Consider the following 11,277-nt stretch of genomic DNA (forward strand, 5'->3'; position numbering starts at 1 on the left):
TAGGCCACAGACTGAGGTCAGCGACATCTCGTCCAAAGTGAATTGTCAAGCAGCCGGCGGGTCCAGAAAGCCAGGCTTTTCATGTCTACCTCTTTGTGTGTTGTTTTATCTTTGTCCACTCTCAGAAGTCATGAAGAAATCAAAGCTGTGTCTAAGCCTTTTGAAGTGGTCTTACCTTTGGTCTACTTTTTGGAGAAGAGGAGGGAGGTGGACATTGAGTCTACTGTAGGACCTTTTCCACGGAACTAAATGTCAAAACAGCTGAGGGTCATGTTGCCTAATTCTTTTGACACAGGTCATCACTATTTAACTCAAACTTGATTGAGTTTAACTGATTTACTTGTCTTCTATGTACGTCTATTTGGCGAGGCGCTCTTTCACCTCAGATTTGTGATTTATTCGCACCAATGAATGTTTTAAGGTGTGTAACGATCCACCTGTAGGCACTGGCTAACATTTGTCCAAAATCTGTGGCTTCTCCTATTTCTAGAAAGATTTTAACCGACAAATATTGATGAGAATGTTACTATAGGCGAAATGTTTACTTGACGGTCATGTAAAAACATTTATCAAGTGTCCATATTCTACACTGGAAACATTGGAAACTCTCAGTGTTAAAAAAAAACTTAAACTCATCAGGTTAAAAAGTTGACCTTTCTCTCGCGGGTGGGTAGGGGAGCTGGCACATGATTACATGACAGCTTCAAAATGCCCTTTACGAAAAAAAAACAACAAACATGTATCTTGGAAAAATTTCGTACCGGCGCGGACGCAAGTTCGTACACAAAAGCAAAGGGGTGAATAGCAAGGGCAGATAAGTGAGTTTTTAGGTCCGGGTTGCCCACACCAGTGAAAAACAAAAGTCGGCGAGTGAACTGACGCCCGTTTGCTTCAGCGGCGACAGGAGCTGTCGTCATTCGACGAAGGAACATCATCCTTTGCTGGCTTCGGGGAACAGAGGAGCAAGCGGTGTGGAAATTGTCGGCGGCCATTGGCAGTTGCGGATGCTTGTCCTGTCTTAATTTAATTAATACTCAAGATCTGTTTGTGGTCTGCGGAATCGGAAATAAGTTCATTCTGCACAAGGTGTCGATTCAGGAAGGAACCGTCCCAAAGTTCCAAGAGAGAGATTTGAACCCTTGCAGCCAAGATGTCCTTGGACCGGAAGTCAGACGTCAGGAATGGAACATGCGTGCTTCTGATGTCAGTCAAGAATCTTAAAGGCTTGTACTTTCCTTCTATTTATCTCCACCTACATTTTTAGAAAAACACGCATCATTGTGATATATATATCCCCAACTTACCCTAGCTTCGACTTAGGCTGTTTATCAGCACTATCTTAAGGTCATTGAACTTCTTTCTTTCCAGGGCACTTTGGAATTTGTACTGATAGAAATGTATAGCTTCTGTATACAGCGCTCTTTTCAAGCTACCGAAGGCGCTTTGTATACATAGCAAAGACAAATAAACACGAAAATACATTACCACACCCCGTGGATAGTACGCATTAAATTCGCCTTGGTATCATTCTTTCTCACTCACCCTCTCTCTCACGCAGAGAGAGAGAGAGAGTAGAAGAGAGAGAGAGTGGAGGAAAACGGATTATCCAGAGAAAACCACCAGCGGTCAACCTTTTGTCACATCCAGAAAGAAGTGTCTCGAAACCGAGATCCGAACCCTGCGTTACCCGTGATGCTACCAACTGCTCCAAGACAAGAGAAATAAGAAGCAGCCTTGGTGGTTTGCGAACAGGAAAGATCTGGAATCCAAACTGGTTATACCTCGACATCTCCAAAGTAATCTCTACTGGATAGTTATGCCTCCATAACACCTATGTGATAATGATGTTTCCACATTCCTCATGTGATAGCTGCCACCTTCTCTATCTGAGCGTTGTGTTTGAGTAATTCGTATGTTGTTGTTGTGCTTCCATTTGCTTTGACATTGACTGATTGAAATCTTGGTGGTTTTTTTTGTTTTTGTTTTTTTGTTTTTTGTTTTTTTTTTTGCTGATGACTTAAGTGATGGCTATGACTGTAATCTTACAAAAACAATTGAAGAAGATTTATATCGCTGATAAACTATTGGGCATTATAGATGGTTGGCTGCTGGTAAACAAATATTATTTATTTAGATTGTAGGTAGGTATCACGATAAAAGCCAGATGCTTCTACGGAAGCAAAGCCATAATTCCTTATATCTATATATTGTAAAGCTCTGTGTGGCACTATCAAACAGCGTCGTCGTCGTCGTCGTCTTTTTATTCAATAGCCGAACAACAAATTTGTATTCTCGTTTTTCCTCGGTTTATCCTTTTTCTTACAATGCAACTGGATTCAATTGAAATGGATGTTCTTCAACAAACATTTGTATCACCTGTCGTCTCAGCGTTGTCCCCTCATGTGTTCGTCAACGTGTTGAGACATTGTCAGAAAGACACTAAGCTGCTGTCGGGACTATCCGACTCTCATCTAGTGTTGCGGTCCCTATGTCCAGTTTCATGTTTCTAGTTGTATCAAATTATAATTTCCTCTTGAATATCCTCAGAGAAATCTCCTTGTTCTCGCTTTTTGGTTCCTTGAGGCTGTCCGATGCCGCACCGGTGAAGAGCTAAGCACCACTGCAGGGAGAACTGGACTTCGTGGGTTCAGATCCCTGGCACGCCATTCTTTCTCTGCATATCATGTTTGTTTATAGGACTGGCTGCTATGCCTTGATAAAGTTGCTGACATGAGGTTAAACATGAATTCCTTCCAATTTTCCTGTCTTCATTGCAGTCTGTGCGAGAATGAAAAACTGAATATTTAAATAATACTATAACAGGCTTAAAATAAATGACAGATTGCAACTAACTGACCCCTTGACAATATGGTTCCTTGCAAAGAAACAAGCAAACACGAGAAAGAAAGTATGAAATGGGTTTTTGAACATATTGTTTGCACAGATCCGTATTGACTGAACAACAGAGATAGTGTGTTGTTTGTACTAAACAACAGTACACGCACTGATAAATCCTGCCGGTCATTTTCCGTCGTGTATTAAATATATCAACAACAGGCTACATTGGTTGTTTTCCTTGAGCTGTTGGTACTTGAATTTATCTCCTCAGAAATGTATTTATCTCATCGGATGTGATTGTCAGTCACTCTTCAGGTGATGTCTAAGTTAAGGTCTTTTTACTAAATCATGGATGTCTCAGGTAACTCGTGTGTACAATAGACTGTCAAATCCCTCTGGGTTACCAGTAATCCAGGCTATGAAACTGTCCGGGACTCACTTTGAATGCAGACAATACACACCTGCAAACGCTGGGTCCCACGGGTGTTCTTTCTCACAACAAAGCACAAAGATCTGTCCATAGGCTCACTTTTTCTATTGTTATATCATTATCTTTAACTAAAGGCGAGAAAAAGCTACTCTAAAAACATACCAGTAACAGTTAATAAACAGCAACACTCCCGGCATAACACATCATGTACATGTTCTCTCACCATTAAAGTAATAAAACCTGTTGTGGCTGCAGTTTGCGGAGGTACATCTGTCAATAGAAAAAGAAGTTGTCATTTTTTTATGTTGCATGTTCAGATGAAGGCGTGGGCAAAAGTCTGACCGACTTCACTACCAAGCAGAATGGGGAGGGGCCGCATCCTCGTCAGGAGGAGAAGAGTTCGCACAAGAAAGGAAAAGGGAAGACCGATGTGGCGTCCACCTACTTCAACGAGAAGATCGACATCCCACAGAACACCAGTGTAGGCACAAACTTAGCATTTTAATGGTTTGATAACTCAGGTCACGTGATCCATCAAGTGTTTTCGTTTGCACGTGCGTCATGGCTGATCTGTCCAACCTTTATGAAATTCTGGATATAATAACAAACATATTTATTTCAACTTCTTTATAAATTTCTTTTCAACACATATGGTGTATTTAAAGTTTTATTATTATTACTGCGGTATAATGGTTGCGTAAAGTCAATGTTGTGTATTATTTTCCAAATTTGAGGAATACTCCCTTCAGTTTTCTTAGAACTTCTGAACCGTTAGTTATAGTGTGAGAAAGCTTGACTAGATAGAGTGCTGTTCAGCCAGGGCAATCCAGTCCTGACAAGAAGGCAGCACTTTTGCCACGCACCTAAGTAAGGAAACTGTACAAACTTTAACAAGATATTAACAAGATATAGATGCTCACAACAAACTACGCATGTACATTTAAATAATTTGTGTGTGTGTGTGGTTTCTTGCAGAAAATATTCAGTCTACGGAAGCTCTGGGCCTTCTCAGGTCCCGGCTTTCTCATGAGCATCGCCTACCTTGACCCCGGCAACATTGAGTCTGACCTCAGGTCTGGGTCGTTAGCACAGTTCAAGGTCAGTTTTGTAGCTTTGACTGTGCATGTGCATGTAGTATCTACCAACCCATCATGCGGCATACTTTTCTAGGATGTACCTTTCCAGTTCCTGCAGTGATGTCTCCCACATCCCCCACATCGCTGGTTGTTAAGATAAACTAGGAATGTTTGAGGGAAAGCAGGAAAGGTGACAGTTGATTAGTCCATTTGCTAAATGACTATCTCTCATGGTCCTTTTTTACATTAGGAATATAATTTTGTAGGTTTAGAGGTTTGCGATATGCATTCGTGGTAAGGTGCTGAGACAATAGAAATGTAGTTTCATGGGTTTATCATCACACAATATATGTTCTATGTTCTATCAGTTTTTATGTGTTCATTACAGTTGCTATGGGTACTACTTACTGCAACCGTACTGGGCCTGCTGATGCAGCGGCTTTCCGCAAGACTGGGCGTGGTGACGGGGCGCCACCTGGCGGAGGTGTGTTATCACCAGTATCCTCGCTTTCCACGCGTGTTGCTGTGGATCATGGTGGAGATCGCCATCATTGGCTCCGATATACAAGAAGTCATCGGCACCTCCATCGCCTTCTACCTCCTCTCCGACGGCAAGTAAGTTAACTCCCTTTATGTTTGCGCTTAGAGTTATCCCGCTTTATCCGAAGTCGCCATACCAGAGAGCCATTACAAGGCTGTGTTGTATCGAAGAAAAAATGATGTCAGACCCAGCGAGCGGCATCATGATGAAATCTATAGTTATCCATTTTTTTTAAATCTACATTTCAGTTACACGACTTCAAGAAGAGAACGTTGAGTTAAATGCCTTATTCAAATTACGAGGGTTTGTGTGTGAAACATTATTTCTCTCAAATGAAATGTTAGTTGGCGCTGTCTTGTAAAAGACCATCGTGTTCGACCTTTTTCTCTCTCTTCGCCGACAACAAGAGGTTGCATTGCACACGGTTGTGCTGGTTGTGCATCGTATTCTGTGTGGAGTGCATCCGTTTAAAGTATGTTGTGTGATGTACAATTGTGTAAAGCAATTATGTAAAATACTGTTGTGTTGATTGAAGTATTGTACGCCCTTTGAGACTGTGGGTCAATGTGTGTTGACAGGATCCCGCTGTACGGAGGGGCGCTCATCACCATCGCAGACACCTTCACTTTCCTCCTGCTGGACAAATACGGGCTGCGCAAGCTGGAGGCCTTCTTCTGTACCCTCATCACCATCATGGCTATCACCTTCGGCTACGAGGTGAGTGCGCATGTCTTCTGGCATCTGCATCCCTGTCTATGCTTACTCCTGTTTGCATGTCTTTGTTTACATGTATATATACTGCACAATTCATACCGTCGGTATACTGCTGTGTCCACAACAGTACATAGTGGTGGCACCAAACCAAAGGGACGTTGTCAAAGGCCTGTTCTATCCGAATTGTGAAGGCTGCGGAGCATCCCAGCTTTTACAGGGCGTGGGCATCGTGGGGGCCATCATCATGCCCCACAACATTTACCTCCATTCCGCTCTGGTTAAGGTAATTGCCAGGATGGTCTGCGCGCACGTGTGTGTGTGTACATTTTCTTCCTTGGGAGCTTTACGTTTCCATAAATGTGTGAAAATATTTCTTAAGTCTCCTGAGTTAATTAACATGCTTTACACAGTAACAAAAGATTTTGCTTCTTCGGTAGTCATGCCGTTTTAGTCCGTATGATCAGTAAATGCTTCTGTTACAGTCTCGCCAGGTAGACCGGCGGAACAAAGAAGAAGTGCATGAAGCCAACAAATATTTTTTCATCGAGGCGGGCATCGCTCTCTTCATCTCATTTCTCATCAACGTCTTTGTGGTGTCCGTGTTCGCCGAGGGTTTCTATGGACGCACGGCGGTGGAAGTGGTGAGGACATCTGACTGGCGTGCGGGTGTATGGAGTGGGATGTGGTGTGTGGAGCAGGTTAAAGCAGTCAGTGATGTGTGGAGTATGTTGTGGTGTGTGGAGCAGGCTGTGGTGCTTGGAACGGCCGGTAGTGTTTGTAGCAATGGGTGGGTACGGGTGGCTGATACTTTTGGCAGCGATGGTAAAGACTCTTTGTGTGTGTGCGAGATGAAGCAATGTGACGTGTTAGAAATGCGGAGTGAAGAGACACGAAAAAGTGTGCTGACTGGATGGTTCAGTGGGTGATCGGGTGGCATTTGTGTGAAGGATAACAGATGTCTTTGAGTGTGTACATACATAAGTGATATATTTTTTATGATGACAGTAGGAAGTTTTGATATCTAATGGAAAAAAAAGCGGAATGTGTTAGGGGTGCATGCGCAGCTGTCGCGTGGATTGTTAAAATCTACCTTCAGACGTGTATTTCCACGTGTTTCAGTATAACAACTGTCTGGCGCAGAGCAACCCGCATGCTGACGTCTTCAATGTAAGTCTGTGTTTTCGTTGTCATCTCGTCACCACCTGCCCCCAGTTCCTTTGTACTCCACAGTCCCACCTTTAACCCCCCACCCCCTTGTATGATTACCACAAACTCACACTCGCTCGTCACCATTGCAGTGAGGAACTCAGGGTTCAGATCTCGTCTCCCGACATTGTATGTGACACCTGTCCGTAGGGCTGGGCGTCAAGGGTTTTCTCTGGGTACTCCGGTCTCCTCCCCCTCCCTCTGACCCCATGGTGAGAAATCACTATCATAGTGCGAATTGCATGTCTTTGCTAGTAGACTTCCATGTCAGATCGGTTATACTGTTCCCACGTTCAGTCTTTGCATCGAAATAAGAAAGTTCTGTTGTATAAATTGTTTATTGTAGTCTTCCTTGCATATTTAAAAGTCGGTTTGTCTCCAGTCTTGTGAATATAAGGCTTTGAGCTCCCCTCGATATGCGGGAAAATGCGATTTAAATCTTCTTTTATTAGCAGTAGTATAGCGCCCAACATATTATACGTGCATCCACGCATATTTTAGTTAGTTTTTGAGAGAAAGATATAAATCCTGCAGAAAAGTATCTAAAATGTTCTTATTTCTTTTTTTTTTTTTTAAACTTTCCAGACAACAGATCTAGATGTGGACATTTACAGAGGGGTGAGATCACTAACATCTGCTTAACTGTATTTAATTCTATATCTTGTGTACAACAGCGTGCGTGCAAACGAGTAGTGATCGAGTCTTCGTGAATGAGTGTTCCCAAGTCGTTAATTTACTGTACAATAATTATTATATTATCTATTACTATTACGTGACTTGTATATTAAAGTTCACTAATAAAATGTTCCCTGTATGCTCAAAATAACAGGGAGTGTTCCTGGGATGCCAGTTCGGACTTCCAGCTATGTACGTATGGGCCGTAGGTATTCTGGCTGCCGGTCAGAGCTCGACCATGACAGGCACATACACTGGACAGTTCGTCATGGAGGTCAGTGAAGGATGACGTGTGTCTTACATGCATGCATTGCTCGTATAGTTCTAATGTGCGGGGTAACGACTTAATATGAAAATACCATTTCTCATGGACCGCGCTCAGGTCACATGACCCAGCAAGTTCCACCCCCACGTATTCAGGAGCGAGAGTCCAACTATTTTTGTTTACGAGTGCACTGTTATTATCAATTATTTTTGTTATGTTAGCATTAACATGTAAGCGAACGCTTCTGTGTATGGATGTGCTTGCTTGCGGGGGCTAATGTGTACGTGTTCGTTTTCAGGGCTTCCTCAATCTCCGGTGGAAGAGATGGCAGCGCGTGCTGTTGACACGCTCCATTGCTATCGCCCCCACAATCTCACTGGCCGTCTTTCAGGGCATCAACGACCTGACGACCATGAACGATCTTCTCAATGTCGTCATGAGTCTGCAGCTGCCCTTCGCCCTCATCCCCATCTTAACCTTCACCTCGGCGCCGGAGGTCATGGCCGACTACCGAAACGGACGGTCAGTAACAGAATCCTTGTTCTCATGTCAGTTCGGGCTGCTGTCCTAACGTCCACCTAACATGACCTTTGACTCAGCATCTCTTAATGTCAGAACTATATCTCTAGACTGCTGTCTGTTTGCCATGACCACCCGTTAGCCTCTCATGAAGTGGCAGCCTGTCAGGTCGCTGCAAATCATTTAGCAGTTTAATATCCGGAACCGCGATATAAGTTTAACAGTCAACAAACTTCCAATAAATTTTTTTACTTTTTATTTCTTTTTTTTTTGGCACTATTAGTTTAAATTCGTGGTGATTCAAGTCCACTTCATTGGTTATAAATGGGGACAAAATTAGCTCTGATCGTATCAAATTATTTGGTTCATTGAAGGAAAAACAAGAATGTGGTGTGTAGATATCTCTGTCAATAAATAATTTGTGCACATGTCCCATCAATTCATCTTTTCCATTTTGCGCGACCAAAAAAAACCCCCACAAAAAGCCCAAACAAAATTTGTCTCAAAAGCTTGTATTGTGTGCACAAATGTATAATCTGGTTATGTATTTTGCATTGATTATGCTGCTCTCAGGATAATGAAGACAATAATCAGCATCCTGGCTGTAACTGTCATTGCCATCAACATGTACTTCGTAGCTGTCTACATACAGGAGGTGCCTTCTCTTTGGTACATCTACTTCATCGTAGCCATTGTCATTGCACTCTACTTCACCTTCATCATCTACCTGGTCAGTAATAGCAGCTTCAAAACTTGGTCACTTTTGTGTGCCAGAGAAACACTTTACAAGCATATAAATTATAATTGTATTTAGATCTATATATCCAGGCTACAAACATTATGTAGAAGTTCTACAAGCATGGACCAGTATCTTGATATCTGAAGTCATAGAATGTAGTGATGATTCTTTTTTTCACTGTACAAAAGATGTTAAGTACCTTATAATTTTTTTGTCTAATAGGCATTATTTTGTCTGCATGCCATGGGCGTCAAAGTATTTGAAAGACTTCCAGTAAGTAAACAGTAAGCTATATGACAATAAACTCCATGTATTTGTCACAGATGTAAAAAGCATAGCCCTCTGTAGCTTTAAAAAAAACCTGGTAAACCAGAATATTAATGGTTAATACAGATCGCATTTATGAGTAAAGAAAATGTGCAAATTTCTACTTTTTGAAATTGTTAGTCATTATCTTGCCAACCCCACAGCTCACCACACAGTGGCGGAATGGATTTCCCCAAAAGTTAACCCAGTTATGTATTTATCGTATCCTCTTTGTCACCACCCTCACCTCTCACAGGGCAGTCTGGTGGCGCACCTGTTACCAATACAGTGAAGGTTGGCTGTTCTTTCTCTGCATGTGGCCTTGCCATGATATAGCCTTAGTTGCTGGCTTGGCCTAAAATACCCAAACCCCTCATTCAACATTTGTGTTGGACAGATGGTGGAAGATAATAAGTAGGGACGGCATACTTTGTTTTTACATACCATTACAATTCTTGCCTTTCATGATTTGGTTACCATCCAATTTATGGTTTTATAGTTACTTTTGGTTACACTGAAAGCCCAACAAGCCAAAACTTTAGAATGCATTTCCTTTCTCACACTTTGTGTCCTATTGCAGATGTGTAAGAAAACACTGGAGATAAAACACATGCTTGATGAGAATGACCTGGAGCCAAGAGAAGGGAACTAACTACTGAATATGAAGCATGTTGTAAAGGACAAAACCAGAGGGGAAATTGTCAGAAACCCATGTTTAAAGACGTATGCCCTAGGCAAAGCAACCCCGCACATAACCATGAAACACAGAAGTGCACTTCAGGGAACCTGCCACCTTGTGAAATGGGAGTTACTGAGATTAGGAGATTAAGCAATAGCTAAAAAAAAAAAAAGCCAAAAAAAACTCCAAAAATATATTGACAAGCTAGTGGCAGTTTCTAACTCCTGCATATCAGATGTTTGCTTTGTTGTCAACTGGCACATCAACCATGACTGTGACCACTGACCTTTTTATTTCTGTGCCGGTCAATGCTTTTTGTAGTTGTGATGGTCTGCATCTTACAGTGTTGTATGACATGTTGTATATCTCTACCTATCTTATCTCATTTTTCTATGTTGTCATGTTTTCCAAACATCCCGTAAGTTCTGCTGCTGTGATCTTCTCTGTTTAACTCACCAACACATCCAACCATTTCAATTTTTTTACATGTTCATTGTGTACTTGTATCTCAATTGATAGCACATTTTCTCCACTGTCATTGTCATGCATCGTTTGAATGCATGCATTAGTGCAGTGCGCACATGCAGAAGTTTAGAAGGTATTATTTCATTGTCTTTTTCTCTCCACAGATGCAATGTTCTGTTCAATATTTGAAGCAGAATAAATAAAGTGATATTTGAAAACAAAAATTTGTTTAAGGGAGAGAGTACTGTTTTCAGCCAGAAAGGCAGAGAACAAAGTTAGCTTGACCCCAATAAATTGCAAAATAATTAGGTAATAATGAAAAAAAAAGCAAACGAAAACTATCCTTTGTCAAAATTAAGAAATTTTAAGTTTATAAGTCAATGCAGCATAAAGACCCAATGCAGAAACTTATGATATTCAAATAACAAGCCAACACATTTTCTTGCTTCTTGTTTTAAAAAGTGTAATGTGCTAGAAAACTCTTATATACAGGGCAGATAATTTCTACAAATGAAGAGCCTGTTGACTGTACATGTCATCAAACATTCAACCACTTGTGGCTGTGCAAAAAATAAAAAAAGAGAACAACTTGAACAGCTGATAAGGACCATAAAGCCTTTATATGATCCATACTGTGAACTGGCTCCTACAATTCCAATTGACACTCTCCTTGCCGATGTCCAGTAATCCATTACTGCCATAAAAGACTGAAAAAGATTAAAAAATTTTTTTTACTATTGCTATTTCAATTTCAAAGGAAAATCTGCCTGTCAAAACTACACCTACAAAGCCAGAAGGCAGATAACAGTGCATCTGGTATTAAT

At 41.5% G+C, this 11,277-nt stretch overlaps 1 protein-coding gene across 1 annotated transcript; it reads left to right on the forward strand.

Annotated features, from left to right (window-relative positions):
• Positions 1–692: 692 nt before the first annotated feature.
• LOC112563485 (natural resistance-associated macrophage protein 2-like) lies at positions 693–11,041 on the forward strand. Its single transcript, XM_025237387.1, has 14 exons — positions 693–1,223; positions 3,586–3,749; positions 4,244–4,366; positions 4,733–4,959; positions 5,464–5,602; positions 5,727–5,882; positions 6,082–6,240; positions 6,719–6,766; positions 7,391–7,423; positions 7,635–7,754; positions 8,044–8,267; positions 8,838–8,994; positions 9,226–9,276; positions 9,890–11,041. The coding sequence occupies exons 1-14, from the start codon at positions 1,151–1,153 to the stop codon at positions 9,959–9,961; spliced, it is 1,746 nt and encodes a 581-aa protein (XP_025093172.1). The 5' UTR covers positions 693–1,150; the 3' UTR covers positions 9,962–11,041.
• Positions 11,042–11,277: the final 236 nt, after the last annotated feature.

Source organism: Pomacea canaliculata, linkage group LG5, assembly GCF_003073045.1.
Source record: "Pomacea canaliculata isolate SZHN2017 linkage group LG5, ASM307304v1, whole genome shotgun sequence".
Lineage (NCBI taxonomy): Eukaryota > Metazoa > Mollusca > Gastropoda > Architaenioglossa > Ampullariidae > Pomacea > Pomacea canaliculata.